The sequence below is a fragment of the Sander vitreus genome, chromosome 14, assembly GCF_031162955.1.
Source record: "Sander vitreus isolate 19-12246 chromosome 14, sanVit1, whole genome shotgun sequence".
Lineage (NCBI taxonomy): Eukaryota > Metazoa > Chordata > Actinopteri > Perciformes > Percidae > Sander > Sander vitreus.
Genome location: NC_135868.1, coordinates 24,492,381 through 24,513,023, shown reverse-complemented (window position 1 = coordinate 24,513,023; position 20,643 = coordinate 24,492,381). Strand labels below are relative to the sequence as shown.

General features: G+C 39.4%; 1 protein-coding gene across 1 annotated transcript in view; it reads right to left on the bottom strand.

The window, feature by feature from the left end:
* Positions 1–4,088: 4,088 nt before the first annotated feature.
* The window catches only part of col9a1c (collagen, type IX, alpha 1c), a 39,408-nt gene continuing 22,853 nt past the window's right edge, over positions 4,089–20,643 (bottom strand). Inside the window, exons 18-38 of the mRNA XM_078267687.1 lie at positions 17,847–17,900; positions 17,523–17,576; positions 17,342–17,395; positions 17,146–17,199; positions 15,881–15,934; positions 15,732–15,785; positions 15,581–15,634; positions 15,111–15,164; positions 14,509–14,553; positions 13,967–14,020; positions 13,804–13,857; positions 13,607–13,660; positions 12,308–12,379; positions 12,164–12,199; positions 12,006–12,050; positions 10,239–10,271; positions 9,801–9,947; positions 7,621–7,675; positions 7,311–7,505; positions 6,739–6,825; positions 4,089–4,923 (exon numbers count right to left, since the gene is read on the bottom strand). Coding sequence (XP_078123813.1) covers positions 4,721–4,923; positions 6,739–6,825; positions 7,311–7,505; positions 7,621–7,675; positions 9,801–9,947; positions 10,239–10,271; positions 12,006–12,050; positions 12,164–12,199; positions 12,308–12,379; positions 13,607–13,660; positions 13,804–13,857; positions 13,967–14,020; positions 14,509–14,553; positions 15,111–15,164; positions 15,581–15,634; positions 15,732–15,785; positions 15,881–15,934; positions 17,146–17,199; positions 17,342–17,395; positions 17,523–17,576; positions 17,847–17,900 — 1,512 coding nt within the window. The 3' untranslated portion in view covers positions 4,089–4,720. The remainder of the gene's footprint in view (positions 4,924–6,738; positions 6,826–7,310; positions 7,506–7,620; positions 7,676–9,800; positions 9,948–10,238; positions 10,272–12,005; positions 12,051–12,163; positions 12,200–12,307; positions 12,380–13,606; positions 13,661–13,803; positions 13,858–13,966; positions 14,021–14,508; positions 14,554–15,110; positions 15,165–15,580; positions 15,635–15,731; positions 15,786–15,880; positions 15,935–17,145; positions 17,200–17,341; positions 17,396–17,522; positions 17,577–17,846; positions 17,901–20,643) is intronic.

Genomic DNA, 20,643 nt, shown 5'->3' with positions numbered 1-20,643 from the left:
AAAGCCATTATATAGTATGTCAAAAAGCGATGAAAAACGCCATAATATAGTATGTCAAAAAAAGTGATAAAAAAGCCATAGTATAGGGTATGTTGAAAAAAAAGCCATAGTATAGTATGTCGAAAAAAGTGATGAAAAAAGCCATAGTATAGTATGTCGACAAAAGCCATAATATAGTATGTCGAAAAAAGTGATGAAAAAGCCATAGTATAGTATGTAGAAAAAAGTCATTGTATTGTATGTCAAAAAAGTGATAAAAAGCCATAGTATAGCCTGTAGAAAAAGTGATTAAAAAAGCCATAGTATAGTATGTCGAAAAAAGTGATGAAAAAGCCATAGTATAGCATGTCGACAAAAGCCATAGTATAGTATGTCGAAAAAAGTGATGAAAAAGCCATAGTATAGTATGTAGAAAAAAGTCATTGTATTGTATGTCAAAAAAGTGATAAAAAAGCCATAGTATAGTATGTCGAAAAAAGTGTTAAAAAAGCTATAGTATTAGTATGCTTGCCTCTCCCTGCATTTGGGTCCTTTAATCTCTGGAACTGTAACAAATAGTATAGTATGTTGAAAATCGTGATAAAAAAGCCATAGTATAGTATTTCGAACAATGTGATAAAAGAGCCATAGTATAGTATGTCAAAAAAGTGATAAAAAAGTATATCCTAGAATATTGAAAAAAGTCATAGTATAGTATTTCAAAAAAAGTGATAAAAAAGCCATAGTATAGTATGTCAAAAAAGTCATATTATAGTATGTCAAAAACCTGACAAAAAAGTTATAGTATAGTATGTCGAAAAAAGTGATAAAAAAGCCAAAGTATAGTATGTTGAACAAAGTGATAAAAAAGCCATAGTATGGTATGTTGAAAAAAGTCATAATATAGTATGTCAAAAACCGGATGAAAAAGTCATAGTATAGTATGTCGAAGAAAGTGAAAAAAAAGCCATAGTATAGTATGTTGAACAAAGTGATAAAAAAGCCAAAGTATAGTATGTTGAATAAAGTGATAGTATAGTATGTTGAAAAAAGTGATAAAAATGCCATAGTATAGTATGTCGAAAAAAGTCAAAGTATCGTATGTCAAAAAAGTGATAAAAAAGCCATAGTATAGTATGTCAAAAAGTGATAAAAAAAATAGTATAGTATGTCGAAAGAAGTGATAAAAAAGCCATAGTATAGTATGTTGAAAAAAGGCCTAATATAGTATGTCAAAAACCTGACTAAAAAGTTATAGTATAGTATGTCGAAAAAAGTGATAAAAAAAGCCATAGTATAGTATGTCGAAAAAAGTGATAAAAAAGCCAAAGTATAGTATGTTGAATAAAGTGATAGTATAGTATGTTGAATAAAGTGATAAAAATGCCATAGTATAGTATGTCGAATAAAGTGTTAAAAAAGTCAAAGTATAGTATGTCAACAACCTGATAAAAAAGCTATAGTATAGTATGTCGAAAAAAGTCTTAGTATAGTATTTCAAAAAAGTGAAAATAAGCCACAGTATAGTATGTCGAAAAAAGTCATAGTATAGTACGTCAAAAACCTGATAAAAAAGCTATAGTATATTATATCGAAAAAAGTGATAAAAACGACATAGTATAGTTTGTCGAAAAAAGTGATGAAAAAGCCATAGTATAGTATGTCGAAAAAAGTCATAGTATTGTATGTCAAAAAAGTGATAAAAAAGCCATAGTATAGCCTGTAGAAAAAGTGATTAAAAAAGCTATAGTATTAGTAGTATAGTAGTAGTAGTATAGTATGCTTGCCTCCCCTGAATATGAGTCCTTTAATCTAACTGCAACAAATAGTATAGTATGTTGAAAATCGTGATAAAAAAAGCCATAGTATAGTATTTCGAACAAAGTGATAAAAGAGCCATAGTATAGTATGTCGAAAAAAACGTTTATAAAAAAGCCATAGTATAGTATGTTGAAAAAAAGCAATTAAAAAAGCCATAGTATAGTGTTGTATATTTAGTTGCAGTACTGCGTTGCCGATGTGTGGAGAAGGAACTTCGTTGACACTGTTCTTGATTATAAAAGGTTTATTTCATCAAAGATTCCAGCATCAATTTACAAGCTTCTGCAGGAGCTCGGAGAGACGACCAACCCAATCTTCAAATATTGTCGCTCTGCCTTTTCTTTGTGTGAATTCAGTATATATCCTTTACATTGTAATAACATAAGGTGTGATATGTGTAAGTGTATGATTGAGTAGGGAACTGACCAATCGATACCTTTTCTTTGGCACAACCCCAAAAACCGGACTCCTCTGTCCTGGGGGCCATCTGTTCATGTTAACAGCCTCCAAATGGCTTCAACACAAGTGGGCAAAGTTTACGCATCTCCTCACACCAAATCCCAAGTCAAAGTGTAAATCGTCAGATACCACAATAGTATGTTGAAAAAAGTCAAAGTATAGTATGTCAAAAACCTGATAAAAAAGTCATAGTATAGTATTTCAAAAAAAGTGATAAAAACGCCATAGTACAGTATGTCGAAAAAAGTGTAAAAAAACACCATAGTACAGTATGTCGAATAAAGTGTTAAAAAAGTCATATTATAGTATGTCAAAAACCTGACAAAAAAGTTATAGTATAGTATGTCGAAAAAAGTGATAAAAAAGCCAAAGTATAGTATGTTGAATAAAGTGATAGTATAGTATTTCAAAAAAAGTGATAAAAAAGCCATAGTATAGTATGTCGAAAAAAGTCATAGTATCGTATGTCAAAAAAGTGATAAAAAAGCCACTGACACTGGTAAGAATTGCTTTCCATTGTTAATATGTACTTAAAAACAGTTCTGAAATGCAAAATAATATAATTTTAATCATGTGATAAAACATGCGATTAATCGCGATTAACTATAGAAATTCAACGATTTAATCGCGATTAAGAAAATGTAATCATTTGACAGCCCTAGTCTTTTTCAATATACTTTTTATTACTTTTTCCGACATACTATAGTATGGCTTTTTTATCACTTTTTTCGACATGCTATACTATGGCTTTTTCTATATGCTATGGGTTTTTGATATACTTTTCATTACTTTTTTCAACATACTATACTATGACTTTTTTATCACTTTTTTCGACTACAATTCTGTCTTTTTCAACATACTATTCTATGGCCTTTTATTGGCTTTTTCTATCCCTTTTTCGACATGCTATAATATGACTTTTTTCCACATACTAACTGGGTGGCTTGTGGCTTGGAGGTAGAACGTTTGCCCATACCTGCAAGGTTGGTTGATCAATCCCAGGCTCCTCTGGCAGTGTCTGACATACTCTACTAGTTCTTTTTTGGACATGGTATATCTACTTTTTATCACTTTTTTCAACATAGTATACTCTGACTTTTTTCCACATTCTGTACTATGCCTTTTTATAATTTTTTTGTCCGACATACTATACCTTTACTTTTTGACTTGTTTTTCTACATACTTTATTTTGAGTATTTACGACATACTATACTGTTTTCTTCACAGACACATGCAAGCACAATACAAGTATGAACCTGAAAATTAGCATGTGTCCCCTTTAATACCTGAACCCTCTTTATTTAAGATGAATATGTAAACAAGGAAACGTGTGCCCCCTTTCACTTTTCCATACAACCTCAAATCCACTGGCTCCATACAATGATACAATCTAGGACATCCCTACTGGGATGGGTGCTATGCTAACTCTTTCCAGCGGCCTGGTAAAGGTCATATTTGATCTGTGAGTGTATTTGTGCTGTGCAGACAGAGGTAGGGATGATGTTGACTGTCCTTTGTAACTAGGCAACAGTAAATGCCCTCCTGGACAAAACCATTTCACTATAGAAGGGCTGTGGAATTTCATTGATCAACCACTTTTCCATGTGCATACCAATCTATTTAGTCCTCTGTATCGTGCTGTGTAATAATGTGACTCATTGTCACTTGCATATCTTTGAATTTTAAAATCATAGCTGCAGCTACTCTAAGATACATTTTATGCACCATTAAATGTGAAACTTAATACAGTAATGTGCAACACTTCCAAAACATATCACTTTATTACATTGTTTGAAAAAGAACAAATTCATAGGACAAAATCTGGCAAAACAAATGTTTGATCCTAAAGAAAAAGCACATTATTGGACATGTCAGTTCTGCACAATTGTAAATGTTAATGTGAACCTTTTTTGTAGTTTTGTTTTGAAAGCAAAGCCTCAAAACATAGTTCCACTTCCTAATTGGCTTGTGACTGCAGTGGAGAATCAGTGGTTCAAAATGGCAACTGGTATGCTGTAGGCTTTACATGTAGCTAAAAGAGTAGAAGCAATGTTTTCAGGGAGCTTATTCAAGGAATGAAAAGGTACACGCATAAGAGAGAAATCAGAGAGAGTTGTGAGTACAAGTTGTGATATTAGTTTTCCCTAAGATAAGGGGTCAGGCCACAGATTTGTACGGGTCAACTCATGGTCGTCGGCTGGAAGAAGTCGTTTTGGCATCAGTAGCTGCTATCTTTGAACATTAGATAAGCTCTCACTGTAATCACCAACAAGTTAAACGTCTATACATTACTCTACAATTGTGCCTTGTCTCTGTTTCCCTTTGTGTCTCTTAGATCCGTGGTTCAGATGGAGACATTGAAAGACTCCCAAAGATCACCACGTCGCCCGCACTTCTGAGTAGCCCTGAAACGTGGTCGCTGCAGGATGAGATCTGGAGTGTGTCAACGAGCTGTGATGTCTCATGGGTTTTTGTAGCCGTCGGACTTCTTTCCACTGACCATGTAGAAAGGTGGAAGTCTGCCTATACAGGTTGATGGATCACAAAGCCCGGGCGGACCTGAAGCTCCCCTTGGACCGGCTTCTCCTGGGACACCAGGACTTCCTGTCTTACCGCGTTCTCCATTCTTGCCATCCTTGCCGATGCCAGGAGCGCCCGGTGCACCTGATGGGGAAAATACAAATGGGTTAGGGTTAGAGTAGTTAGGTTAAAGTATTGAAGTTAAAATTTAAATTTAAAGTATATACATATATAATATAATATATATAATATAACATTTTAATTACCAAAAAGAAGACAACTTGGTACTGTAATTTGATTGGTGCAACATCTGTGTGGGTGGGCCCTCAAAATAATTCTTAATATCACTTAAATCCCAATGGCTACACGAATAGCTGAATGTTTTTTCCCCATTCTAGATTCCCATTTCAAATATTCTTTACATGATATCCTCAATGTCTCTGAAGTTACATAGCAGGCAGAGACCCTCCTGTATAATATAGGGATCCTAGAGGTTAATGTTAGGATCACCAGTTGTAATTATTTAAACTGTATGTCAAATCATGTTCTGTCCATTATTTTGGCACAGGGCTCTTCATACTTCAATACCCATGAGCCTGGGATGCTGTTGATAGCAAGTCAGAGGCACCAACCAGAGAGAAATCAAAACGCTGCTGAAAAATGAATGGGACTTTTACTTAGGAAAATAGCTCCTCAAGCTTTGCAACTCCATTGATTTCAGCATTTTCCTCACTTTTCTCCGTACGTTAGCTAGTTAGCCGAGCTTGCTAGCTTCCCTTATTGAGTGGAATACAGACTGAAGAGTCCTGCCAAATGTTTGAAAACGACACACATCTTAAATTACTTTAGGACGTTAATTGATGGTTATGTTCCGGCTCAAACACTATGGTACACACTATGTGGCCTTGTATAAAAAAAAGGCCTGGTATTGGGCTGTGATGTATTCCAATCAATAGTGCACCACAGTTAGTGTTTAGAGTTTTTGATCACTAACAGCAAATAGCGCTATGGAGCTGTTTTTCCGCCCCGGTTGTCTCGTAGTAGCACATTAGGCCTCCCATGCACGCTCATGTGTGCACAGATGATGCAATACACAATCCTGCCGATGGTTTCACACTATTCCACTGATGATTCCACTGGTGGCTGTTAAATGCCAAGAAGCGCAGTAATGCAACAGCAAAGGATAGAAAAAGGACAACTGCTAGCAAGCAGACATCCATGCAAGATCTAAAATGTTTCAAAAAGCATGTTTTATCCAGAGGGAAATGCATTCAGCAAGTGTTTTAGTGAGTAACACTCAATGTAAACAATGTAAAAGAAAGTCTGGCCAAGCAAAGTTCTCCCTAAAAAGTCAGTCAACCACTGCCATGGAAATGCCCACCCAGAGGCTTGGAGCATAGATGCTGTTACCACAAATAGCCAAATGTCCAAATTTCCTCTTTTGAAAAATGGAAAATCTACACAAAGAGATCATATCATTATGGTTTATATTCCCTTACACAAAAGGTGAGGAGAATTTAGGGGTGGTGATGGCACAGTGGATATGACACATGCCTCTGGTGTGGGAGATCTGGGTTCAATTCCCACTGCGATACATCAAGCAATGTGTCCCTGAGCAAAACACTTAACCCCTAATTGCTCCAGAGGCGTGCGGCCTCTGACAAATGTAGCAATTGTAAGTTGCTTTGGATAAAAGCGTCAGCTAAATGACGTGTAACATTATTTCGTTCAATGGTGTTTTAAGCCCCCAACGTCGACTTCAAGGCAGCGCTGCAACCGTCGACTTCAAGGCACCTAACCCAAACATTGCCTAATCCTAGTGCTTTCCAGGCAGAGCTGCCTGGAAGACGATGCTGGGGGCTTAAAACACCAAACACCAAGAATTTCAGTTTCAGTTGTTAATAAAGAGGAACATTCTCATCAACAATGTGCTATAATCATGACAAGAACGAGCTTTACCTGGTGCACCCGGTTCGCCTGGGCTTCCTTTGATTCCTACACCATCCACTCCCTTGTCTCCCTTGTCTCCCTTCTCCCCAGCATCACCTGCAGAAGAGAAGAGCATGTAGAGAGAGCATGTACAAATAAATGCTAGGGAGGCATCCTGTTTTCACAGTTATGGGGATGTAATTAGGAAACTGAATGCCTCTGACTCGGCCTTGTTTAGTGAGTAATTAGTTGGATATTGTTATGCGTGGGTGAAGCCCTTCCATCCGCAGAGCGCTCTGCATAACTTCTTTCAGTGTACTCTGGCAGTGTGAAGACAAAGTTGTACTGCCTTGTTTTCTCTAAAGGCTCCACTTATTTTCTCGCCATTACTTCCACTGTATGGGTTCTGGAGGCTCTCCAGGGAAATAAAGGGAAAGCACAAAGCTATCACAGCGGCACAGCTTATCTATCACAGTGCTGGGGAAACACATGCAGTATTTACAAAGCACTAAAGGCTTTGCCAGAGGTTGCTGGGCAGCAGCTTGGGTTATCTTAGCACTGGCTTTGGTGGAGTATTGAGTAATTTAAAAAGGCTCACTGACCTTTCTTGCCCGGTAAGCCCGGAAGGCCAAAGAAGCCTGGATGGCCTTTGGCACCTGCCGGACCTGGGGTCCCTGCTGCTCCTGCCACTCCAGCTGGTCCAGGGGGGCCGGGAGGTCCTGCCGGTCCAGGAGTACCAGGGGAACCAATGGCTGCCGGCCTCTTAAGAAACTCTTTCATAAACTCTGTTAATTGTTCTAAAAGGACAAAGAACAAATCAGCATAAAACAGGAAGTAGCCATGAATAGTTTTACCATGACTTGAATATAAGTGAAGATATGGATATGATTAATTAAAGTCAACAAGCTGCACCTTCAACAACAGCTGAGCACATTTCCCGAAGCTTCTCGTCATTCACTTTTGGGCCCTGTGAATTAATGAATAAAAATTAACTCTTTAATGTGACCATATATTTGTACAATTTCAATCTCCTCTGCAAACTGCATCCTGATGGCTTAAAAGCAATATATATATATATAGAAAAAACTGTTATGGGGTCAGAATGCACTGCTTGACAACAACAATACTGCAAGTCTACAGCCATGCTAGCGGATCTGTGAAGTGGCACGTGAATGCTAAGAGCTAAATGCTAATGTCAGCATACTAGCATGCTACAATGACAATGCTAACATGCAAATAATAAAAAATAAACTTCATTTCTATAACACTTTTCTTAACAAGGTTACAACAACAAGTGCTTTTCAGAAAAAACAGCAGATAAAAACCAAGAACAACGATGTTAAAGGTCCAATATTATGCTTATTTTCAGGTTCAAACATGTTATTGTGGGTTTCTAACAGAACATGTTTACATGCTTTAATGTTCAAAAACACAGTATTTTCTCATACTGTCTGTCTGAATATACCAGTATTCACCCTGAAACACATAGTTTTAGCGTCTGCCTCTTTAAGTTGCCCTCTTGAAAAAGCCCAGTCTGCTCTGACTGGTCAGTGTTTTCACGTCTTCCACATCTGCATTCTCTGCATCATCATTGCAGCCGGGGAATGACTGTAACGACGAGTATAATTGTGACGGCTCGTTTAAAGGCACAGTTTCAGATTACGGGCTGTGCATTTCTCTTGATTAGGCGTTTTGATTCTTTCACAGTATTTACATTCCAACTCAACCTACTTTATAATAAAAAAAGACAAAGCAAATCACACTTTTTACAATACGGGACATTCAAAGAGACAACGAAGTGACTGTAATGTGGGCGGGCAGGGTTTAGTTGCAAGAGTGATTTAAATCCAATTCTTTAGATTTGATTGAAAAATTCAAAGTGGTGGCTTAGCGCAGTGGTTCCCAACCTTTTTGGTCTGAGGTACCCCCACAGCCCTGTCGGATGAACTCACGTAACCCATCATGCAATACAAGTTTTTTTCATACAATTGAACTGTCAATATTTAAGTTGGTTTGGTCAGCAATCCTACAACTAGCCTGCTAGGCTATTACTACATTGGACGAGGCTGAATGTTTCAATAATTTACCCATTACCGTTACTGTTAGCTAATTATTTGAACTTTTTATTCACTACTTTTGAATACCTGTTTAAGCTTCTGTGCTCAAGCAACAGCTCGCTTGCTGACTAGTTTTCAAACACTATTACATAACTGCAATAGTAGTACACTGTAGTGTTTAGGTGTTACACTGTTAACCCTGTTAATATGTGGATATATTCTTTAAATCAAATCATCATTTTTCATTTTTTATTAGTTGAGTTACTCTCCAATCTTTTCACATACCCCCTGGCAACTGCAGAAGTACCCCCTGGGGTGTTGGGAATCACAGTATTAGCGAATACAGCGCAAAGAGCTCCCCTACATTGTCAGATCAGGAGGAGCAGGTTCAAATATGAGCAAACATTATTAAATACTCTACTCCTATTTTGAGATCGCTCTGCTAGCTAGCCACACTAGCTGACGGTTAAGTGTGATTTAATATGATGGGCAAGGATCAATTACTCACCCCGTGTTACCTTGAATCTTGATGATGATGAAGTTTTTTTGGCTTTCCTCCGCAGTGAACGAAGAATCCAAAAACAGAAAATAATAGAGCAATCGGGGGCAACATATTAATTCATCACACATTTTCTCTGTGTTTGGATTCTTAGTTCACTGTGGAATCCTGTGTGTAACACAGGGTAAGTAATTGATATACAAATGACCATTTTGAGGGTGAAGTACTCCTTAAAGCTCAAAGTATAGCTGAGGCTGAGGGGAATGTCGCTAGTTTTGCAGGTATCTGGTCATGAACCAGAGCATTGGACAAATAACAATGTTGACCTGATGATGGCGTGGGATGAAAAGTCAGAGGATCACCAAAGTCATTAGGATACATCATATGTGGACTCTTGATTAGAGTTCTCAAGTCATTCCATCTCCACTTATGGCTGAACTGTCTAAGTTTAGCTCTTGAAGGCCACTATGGGTAGAAAATGTGCTGCTGCTGAGGATAGTGTGTTAATTCTGTATATTGGCAATGGAAACACTCACAGGTAGACCTCTGGGGCCTGGTGATCCAGGAATGCCTGGTTCTCCCTCCAGCCCTCGAGCTCCCATTGGACCAGACAAACCAGAGTGGCCCGGCTGGCCTGGTCTGCCCTCCTCTCCTGTAGCTCCTCGTTGGCCTTTCTCTCCGCGCTTAAGGTGAGAAAAAAAAACAATTACCATCCCCTTCTGACATTAGTAAGACTACAACTATGTCCATTAATTTTTTTAACTGGTAAGACTCAATTCCTTATTATTGTTATATGTGTGGGGATTTCATAAAGATAGTCCAACTAGTTTACATTGTTTTGTTCAAATACAATACAAGCCACTAGTAATAGCAGGTGTTACAGCGCAGTGGTGGAATTATCAATTTTTAAAGGGAAAAGTTCCTTAGGCAACAGAAACAGAAGTGTGTTGCAGTACAGTCTGTAGTTTTAATACCTCTCCTTTGATTCCAGTAACACCAGGAGGGCCCTGAAAACACACAAAGATTAGTGGACGTCTTTCAAATCCACTAACAGACACAGTGTTGCATTCTCAATCATAGACTGTAAAAACAATGGACGAAGCTTCCTGGCCTGAAAAGTAAAGCCAATGTGAAAGTGCCTTAAACTTGCATTCTATTTAATTTCCAGCAGGGGGCGACTCCACTGGTTGCAAAAAAAAGTCAGTCTCGGAAAATGACCCTACTTCTTACTTGATTTATAACCTCAATAAACATTTTGATAATGAGTTTATGGCCTCAATTGACACTTTCCAGTCTTCTTCAATACAGCACAATGTTCATTATGTAAAATATAAACCTTAATATAATCTAGTAAAATAGACAATAAAGCAGGAGATGCTTTAGGACACCGACCTGTCAATCATGACAGAGGCTTAGCAATGCTACCCATGCCCTGTGTACATTAAAATAGCCATGGACTTGTTTTTGGGTGTTGTCTGTGTTTTCGTCTCAAACTTTGACCCTCTGACTGTGTGTTTTCACTTCATCAAAGCTGATTGGGACATTTTGGTTGCCTAAAATTGTTACTGCTAGCGTTACTTGGTAACTTAAGGTAACGTTTGCCGATTTTCTGTACTACCAGAGCCGGTCTACTCCCTATTAAGCCCCATTGTAACAAATGTGGTTGCAGTTCCACCAGAGTTCCACTGGGGGTGATTGCAGGCGAGTGCAAAATAAATGGGACTCTATGGAGCTAGACGGCTAAATTTGTCTCTTTCGTCTGATTGCCGTTGACAAATCTCAGATTTGATTGTAGTTTTTGCAAGTTCAACATGGATTATAGGTTGAAAGTTGAATGAACGAGTACTTATGTCCTTTCGATTTCTTACAGGTTGAGTTGTTGTTGCCCATAACACGCTAGCATTCTGCTAATGAATGCTGATTGGTCAGTGAAGGACTGACTACGACAAGAGATCCCACTTGACGGCATCCGAAGCAGAACCAGAATGTCAGAGTGAATATTTCGGCAAACCTCTTTCTAGCACGTGTATTAACAGGGAGAGCCTAACCTGTCAGCTGTGTTGTCGATGCCTCGAGAGAAAAAAGGAAGCAACTCAGAGCTTGCCATAAAGCAGTATCTCTGGCCGTACGATGTGTATGACGTCACTGACATTTTAAAAGGCTTTTTAGAACAAAAAAGCCACTTTAAAAAAATCTAACACCCAGCAGTGTGTATTTTCTTAGCCTCCCCTTTCGAATGCAACACTCAAATTACTAGACAAAAAATTATATCCTGAGAAAAGTTTCGAGGGGTATAGCTCCATACAGTCCCATTCATTCTGCACTCGCCTGTGAGCGCCCCCTATATGGAATCAGAGTGGAACTGCAACCAGTTCAGAAGCCGGAAGTTTTCGAGAGAGTGAAACATCTTCCCTTATTAGAAATTCTTTGGTACTGCCGTACATGCAGATGAATGGCGGCAATACCCAGAGATCCGTGTTTACCAGCAGGGAAATCTCCACTGTATAACTCGCTTCAGAAGGGTTGAAAAGAGTCAAATTTCATCCTTTAGCGTTTAGCTTAGCGCAGCGCCATTGCAACTATTAACAGCATTGACATCATCCCCAGCTCCAACCCTCTCGTCAAAAATCGTCACATCCGACCAAGATGGCGACTGCCATATTGCCAAAACTCGAAGCTATTTTTACAGTCTATGTTCTCAATACACATACGTTCTCAAAACAAAACTTAGCTCCACATACCTGGTCGCCCTTGGCCCCAGGATCTCCTGCTATACCTGTGTCCCCCTGTAAACAAAAACAACGTGCCAAGTCTATCACTTCTGGACCAATGAAATGGCTGCGAGACGTCATTCACAGACACATTTTAAACAAAATACAGAGGTTATAATAGTTCTTACCAAACTTCCTTTTGGTCCCATTGGTCCCATAGGTCCCTAGACAACACATGGGAAATTCAATTGTATTTACCTTACCACACCTAAGGACTCTTATCATTATGGATGTGGAGACACATAACATTGGTAAAATGAAATTTGTCTAACCTGATCACCTTTGTGTCCAGTATGACCCTTCAGTCCTGTGGCACCGATGCTACCTTTATCTCCTTTGTCACCCTGGAAATACAACATTTTACATACATGTGTTCTATTCATTTCATCTTTTTTTTTGCAATGTTGAATATCTTTTTTTCTATAAAGTGTCTTCACTGTCGTGAACTGCTCTGTAAAGCATATTGGGCTAGTATTACATGTGCTCTGTAAATACGGTTTCTTATGATTTATTAATCAAAGGGTCAGTTCATGGAACTTTTGCATCACCCTGTCAGGTTTCTAATTCTCAATAATGACTGGCCCGCTCTACATTATCCCCCTTATTACATGGCTTTTTACACGGCTACTTATACAGAGGTTACCCGCTGATAACACTGTTAACTTTACCGCTGATGTAGCCTGGCTCCGCCCTCCTACGTACTTCCGTTCAATTTTCATTTTCCTTCAGTACTACGTCTGGGTTTGCGGTATATTCTTGGATTTTCTCCGGACAAGTCTTTACCGGTCCAATCAGCAAACAGACGGAGTGGCTGAGAACCATGACGTTGAGGTTCGGTAACCTTCGGTGAGTTCCGTAATGGCGGCGGAGAAAGATGAGAGCGAAGCCATTGGGTCCGTTGTGGCAACGCTTCCGAATATCCAGACGTTAAAGCCCGAGCAAGAACAATCGTTGCTGAGTTTTGTTGGTGGCCATGATGTTGTGGCCCTCCTCCCCACGGGGTTCGGGAAAAGTTTGATTTTCCAGCTCGCTCCGTTAGTGGTGAAGGAGTTGGCTAAGGCGAAAGCTAGCGATGCTAAGCCAACGTAACGACCAAACGTTAGCGTTTACGTTATGGCAGATCCAGAGTGGCTCTGGGCAGATCCAATAGTTCTGAACTTCAACAGAGTACCCGCCTTCAAGGAAGTTAACACTTGTCAATGGAGAGTGGCCAGACTCTCTGTACAAATGAAATGGACCAGAGTCTGGTAGGACCAGGCTACCGCTGATAAGCATTGACCCAGTGAATGAGCTAAACATAGTGCTAACTTACGCTGTGTTTGCACTGTTGATTCACTGATCAGCAGTATGATCTCCGTATGCACACAAATATTGATTTAAAAATGAATATATTGATTTAAAAATGGTCCACCAGAGCCTATGATAAAAAACTTTGTCAATGCCAACGGTCTGTTATACTTAGCAACCGTCTCGTTACTGTGCACAGAAAGAGCAGACCGCAGAATGCTGTGATAGACCAATCAGAATCAAGTATTCAGCCAAGCCGTGTCATAAATTATATAATGTCTCACCTGCATGCCTGGAGGACCTGCAGACCCAACTGGCCCTTGTTTTCCTGTTTCACCCTGGAAATTGATTATAGATACAGTTTACCCTTCAACTTAGTAATATAACTAAACTACTAAACACACAAAAAAAAACATTAAACACCCAAATCAATACATCTGAAAGCTTAAATTGACCAACACACAAGTAAATATAAACTCACGGTTGATCCTTTACTTCCTGGTTTTCCATCTTCTCCATCTTTTCCAGGCTCCCCCTGTATGAAAACAGATGTTGGGTTTGATAATAGGACTTGCAGCACATTCATCAAACTAGCACATGAATATAACGAGCGTGTGATAGGAGGCTTGATGAGAGAATCTCACAGTCTTTCCAGGAAGTCCGACTGGCCCGACGGGTCCCTCAGCACCAGCATCACCCTAAATCCAAAACAGGAATTGTGTTAGTCTTTGCATTTCTATCCGCTCAGTCTGCTTGGTTGGTTCAAAGTTCAATGTTCTTCATTTGTCATGTGCACAATTACAGAAGTAATCGTTGGCAATGAAAATCTTAGTCCAAGTTTCAACAATGCTCACTAAATAACTATAAAAAAAAAAACGAAACACAAAACACACAAGCAAAAGCAAAACCTGAATCTAAGACAAATGAAGAAAATAGTGCACGTTAAGATAAAGGGCTAAAAAATAAACAAATACAATATGAATAAAGTAATATAATTATATAATACATAAATGCATATGGACAGTATTGCAAATGAATAAGACTGAATGGAAAAAGGAAGGTAGTGTAGTATATGTAGTGAGTTCTGTTTATTATTGTTATATATTATATATATTATTATATTATATTGTTATTTTGAAGACACTATGTGGACATGCCTCATTAAATAGGAGATGATTCCAATTACCTTTGCACCAGAGGGTCCAACTACTCCCTGCTTCCCTGGCAGCCCCTAGGGACAACGACACATCATTTGAAAAGAAACAGAAAATAACGAGTTATTGAAGAATTTATACTGTATTTAGTGGAGGTTCTGTAAAAAAAATGCATATTTCTAAGGTGGCTTTGCGAATTATTTACTAGGAAAAGTCACCAGTGTGCACTTTGTGTAATTTGTGAAAATCTCTCTCCAGGAAATGAAAGAGGAGACTGCATAGCTTCTTCTTCAGAAGATAAGGGTCTAAAACATAATTTTTGTACTGTGCTGTTTGTAGACTCAGTTAAACAAACTCTGAGTGAGAGACCAAATCTGTATCCTCTCACCTCACACACTCAGAGGCAAAAGTACTGTAGATGTGCTGTTGGCATTAGATTTGTCTTCGTGCTGGTTGTTTGACTTAATTGTTTTATTGATCTGCCCTGCTCTGTTGCTTCAGAGAGGACCTTCTCCTATATTAGTTTTCCTTGCTTTGACTTAAAAAAAACAACTATTCAAACTTACCAGAATGTAGCAGACAGTTTTTATATATATACAGAAACACTTATAGAAACATAGAAAGTTGGACTTACTGGAATACCCACAATCCCCCTGACACCACTAGCTCCAGCAGTACCAGGCTCTCCCTGTTGAGTACAAGTGTATTCATACAAATACATTAATGAATAGGGTTAGATTAGTAGTGATGAGTCCATACACATTTACTGTTGACATAATGGGGCACACTTGATTTGATCTTTGGAAACGTAAGCTTTTTACTTTGCATTTTACTGTTCATTGTTTTTGTAAATTAACATGACGCTGTATCTTTTGCCAAAATAAATGATAAATCTCTCTGACAAATGAAAATTTCTATTTAGTACATACACACGTTGCTGATACAAGTACATAAAGCGAGTTTCAGTGTACCGTGATGGTCTGAGCGTTGTATCCAGGGTGCAGAAATTAATGTTCGACTCACTATGTGGATATTTGGTGAAAATATTTAAAGATATTTAATACTGTAACAAAAAAATATTTGCTGTTGAAACTGAGAAGTCACCTTGGCTCCATCAACTCCAGGAAGTCCATCCAAGCCGTCCTTGCCAGGCTCTCCCTGTAGTGTCACACCACACAGTTAGAACCCGGCCACACTCTTAACCACAGTGTGCTAAAGAATGAATGAGTTCACCCAGTCCCGTCAGCGTACTTACAACGTCTCCCTTTTCCCCTGCAGGACCCTGTTCTCCTTGAGGTCCCACAGCTCCCTAATCAAAGTCACACAAAAACATTTTTTTTTTAAAACAGTCTTTCAGGTAATATTTTTTGCAACATAATCCAGAAGTTGAAGTGTAGAACTCACCTCGTCGCCCTTGGCACCCTCCAAACCCTGACGTCCACGGATTCCCTCCACACCCTGAGAAAAGAGATCAGAAGAGAGTTAGAGTTTTCAATTACATCCTGCCCTAGTGCTATTAGAGTGAATGCCAACGAGTAGAGGACATAGAGCCGGTCAAACTAAGACTGCTTGCAGACACCGTCTCTACATTTAAGAGTAAGCTTAGAACTCTCCTCTTTGATAAGGCTTATAGCTAGGGCTGGCCCAGGTTTGCCTTGGACTAGCCCTTAGTTATGCTACTATAGGTTTAGACTGCCGGGGGACGTCCTTTGACACACTGAGCTCCTCATTCCTCCTCTCGCTCTCCATCTGTGTGCATTCATGTCCCAATAATGCAACTAACTAACTAACTATGTGGTCTATTTCGACGATGATTCATTTAGGGAATTGCTCTGGTGCTGCCGGAGGTTCTGCTGGATGTCCCTCATTTTCGACTGATAATCTGTCACCTTCCACTTCCTTGTGTGTTGGCATTCTAAACTCCGGTGGATTTATGAGGACTATGGTTAACTGCTCCTCAGATCTCTGCAGGGTAAATCAAGAAAGCTTTCTCTTTCTCTTATTGTTTTTTTTTAAGTTTTCTCTTGCACGACTAAAACAACTTTTGAACGTGCATGTTCCACCAAAACAGAGACTATTTTGCAGAGACAACGTTGCTCCGTCCGGCCCTTAGCGCCACCCAAGAAGATTGTGATTGGTTTAAAGAAATGCCAGTAAACCAGAGCAGGTTTTTCTCACATCTCGGAATGCTACGTGGACTATCCAGACCCTCATCCACAGCGATGTGGAGGAAGGTCTGGCAATGCGAGACAACTAACTAAGCCCTTTCCCCGGAGTCCTTGTGCTTTCTTGCTTCGCAGATTTTCTTGGATTGTGGTGGCACCTGGATTGTGGTTGCAGCTGCTGAACTGAAACTAAACTACTCAGTTAGGGTTAGAATAGATTGTGTGTGGGGTTAAAAGCTTATGTAACACACGGGACAAGAACCCCAGTCTCCTGCCGGACGCCCTGCTACACCTGCTCTGGTACTACTATTATTAGTCATAGTTCTATTATCTTTACTGTCACTATAATTGCCACTGTTCATCATGTAATTCAATTTTACCCACTGCTATCATTATTGGCATACCCAATGCTTGCTCTTTGGGGCAATTGTGTGGTCTAGACCTACTCTAGCTAACTTCTGTTATGATTTGACACTATAAATAAAATTGATTTGAATTGCTTACAGGAGCCCCAGGTGGGCCGGTAGGTCCTGGGACACCATTGAAACCAGGAGGACCCTGTGTACAGAGAAGAGTCAGTTTTTATCTGCAAACATAATGCTACAAATGTTGAAGCTTAGTACATTATTATTTTAGTTTATTTTATTTTTATAAGCAGCCCTTAGTAGAAAAAATGTGATAAAGGTTAGTTTTAACATACTCTGTCTCCCTTTTCCCCCGTGCTTCCAGGGAATCCAATGGGCCCTCTTTGCCCCTAAAATGACAAAACAGCATATTTAAAAAGAAATATATATATATATATATATATATATCACTTCCTTTGATAGAGTCGCATACAGTTGTGTAATAGCCCACTGTAATTGAGTATTAAGTTCCCTTACATCATCTCCCATGTGACCTGGTGGCCCCTGAGGACCTTCCTGTCCAGCATCTCCCTGTGGAAAATAAGATTAATTAAATTGTGACACCAGAGATAATCATATTAAGCTGTTTATTGGCTGCAATCACATCATGTTTGTGCACGTTATTTTTGGTACCAAACTCCTCCCATACTTATGAGCTGTTACTGGAAATGGGAATTCACACAGTAGTTTGTTAATGCAAAGGGACCCTGTTTTTGTCAAGTGTCAAAAGTAAAGGAGGGATATTAAGCAGGAACCTCATTTGTTGACTAGATATCATTCTGTTTTTACTCTCTCACATACCTTTGCTCCAGGTTCCCCATCTTTTCCGGGCTCACCAGGCAAACCTGTGTGTCCCTGAAGGCAACAATCAATTGTATCAACAATGTTATACAACTTTATCAACAAATGTATCAGGGTTTACCCTTTTACTGATTACCAGCTGCAACAGCAATGCTGTGATTGCTTTTACCTTATAAGTGTGTGTTTGTGTGTGTGTGTGTGTGTGTGTGTGTGTGTGTGTGTGTGTGTGTGTGTGTGTGTGTGTGTGTGTGTGTGTGTCATCATGGCAAAATTAGTTCTTTTGGCTGATTTTGTCCAGTAGCCACTGGCGTTATTGCAACAATAAATCCCTCTGAGACCCAGAAAGGATTTTCCCCATAGGCCACCATTGTAAAAAACTGGGCTGGATTGGGGTAAAAAATCAGCCCTGGACTTTTGAGACCCAGACCAGCCCACCAAAATCGGCCAGACATCAATCTTGCACTCCCCTTCAACACATGTAGCAGCAACACCAGCATGCTTCAACATTGGTAGAATGGTAGATTTGCTTGACTCACCAGCCCAAAAAAAAAGATTCACTAGCCATTTGGATGGTGGACGCAAAGTTAATTTTGAACCCTGCATACCAGCCCCTAATACTCTCAGTTAGCTGAGTGGTAAGTAAGAGAGTATGATAATGTACAAACTGATTCAAAAAGGCTGCCAGGCTCCTGATGGCAAGATGGCTAAAGGTTGAGGGGGTGGAGCATGGTTGTCATCAAGATGACTTGTATAGTAAACAAGTGACAAGTTTGTAAGTTAAACTAAAGCTGCATTTTGTACACAGTTTGCAGCTTATGTTAATGGCATGTGGCTAAATCAGAAAGTTATAGTACTATGTTTGCAAGTGCCTTAGCTTGCTAAAATATTACTAACATTAGCTTACTAACAGCTAACTTGTCCTCTCTGGCAGACAAAGGGTGCTAAAATAATTGTTTGACATGCTTAAATCTCGTGTTTTTTAGGTAGCTACCGGCACTCTGTGGTTATTTTTGCCGCCGGTGGGGGCGGTACTTAAATGCGCTGTGTCTCTATGATAGGATGGAAGTGAGTGATAGTGGTATGTAATTGGCCAGTGTTCAGATGAGAGACAAACCAGTTGCCAATGATGTAATCAGTCTTCTCTGGGCCGATAAAATTAAAAGAAATTAAAAGTTTTCGACCGGAGTACAGCCCATTCAGCCCACAAAAATAGACCGGCCCACCGGGAAATGTCCAGGTACACCCGATGGCCAATCCAAGCCTGAAAAGAGATGTCTGCAAAACTGCTGCAAGGTCACTTCAGACTGCAAACAAGGTCAGTTATGACTCTTTCTATTATGAATTTTTAATCCATGAACTTTTTACATTTGAAAAACTCCCCTTTAGCCAAGAAAAGTGATTTAAAAACCTGTGATGTCACCACAATGTAAAGTCTATTGGCCGAGCTGGAACTCGCAGGTGGGGCCAGCGGGAAAAACACTCCAGCGCATATTCAGTGGGCCACGTGATCACGGAATTAAAACCGGAACTTTTTTGGTGGATGCGCCACTGAGCAACTCTCATAGGAATGAACAGGGCTCCGCCATTCTTATAATACATCCATTAAGATGTGGTAGTTCCTGCTACAGTAGGTGTACTGTAGCAGGAACTACCACAGAGGCCGTTTTCAGGTACTTTGCCAGGCGTTTATATGTCTGTGGCCAGATTTGTTCACTACATAACATCACAACCCTACAAGATGCAGTCACAAAAAGCATTCTCATGAACGGGTTTGTAGTGATATTGTACTGAAAATGTATGCATGCCAATTTGTATGATGTCCTACGAAATTACGACGAGTGCTGGCCGGGGACATGACAAAGTAGCCAAATTGTTACATGGTTCAGCGTTTCTTCCAGTTAAGTTTAGTCAAGGAAAGGTTACTGTGAGCCAGATACGTGATGGTGGCTGTTACAGTTAAAAGTTTGGTGTAGGTATCCACTTAAGTAGTACTCCCAGGACATGAACATCTGTTTCCTGGGTAAACGTCTTCTGTTTTTCCCCTTAACTTCTTCCAGGACACAAACTTGGCTCCCCTTGTTTGAAAGCCCTGTGTAGTTTCCTGCTGTTTTTCATTCTTCTCATAATATATAAACGACTAATACAGCCACACTTCTATGAGGCTGAAATTAGACACAACTGTGTTTCGCACTAAATGCTAACATCAACGTCATGCTAACGACAATGTTAACACGATGATGTCAAACAAGCACCATTTACAATGTTCACTATTTTAGTTCTCACATTTGCTTGTTAGCACTAAACACAAAGCTAGGTCTATTTGAAATGCCATTAGCTTTGCAGGTATTTCAACACATCCTCATACCTAAACAACATTATAGGTTGATTTCCAAAGACTCCCAAAATGACATTTGCAACCAATCTTATTTACTTTCTAAAATGCCACCATGAGTCGTTTGTTCAAGCAGCAATTACGATGCATATTTACGCTTTTAGAGGTGGCGTCTTCTAGTGGCCGGGCTAATGGGCTATTCAGGAATGCTTTGTTGTGTCGGACAATAAACAGCAACTATTTTACCTTATTAAAGGGATACTTCACCAATTAGCATTAAGCTTTGTATCAGTAGAAACCCGGTAGTATTTTCAAATGACCGTGCTTTCCTCCCTCATGTCCCCCTGAGATGAGAGATCTCTGTATTGTGTGTCTGGAAAAAAACCTCTGATGATGCAAAAATCCGCACATTAGACAACAAACTGGACTACATCCAACTTCAACGAAACTCCCAACGCGAGTTCA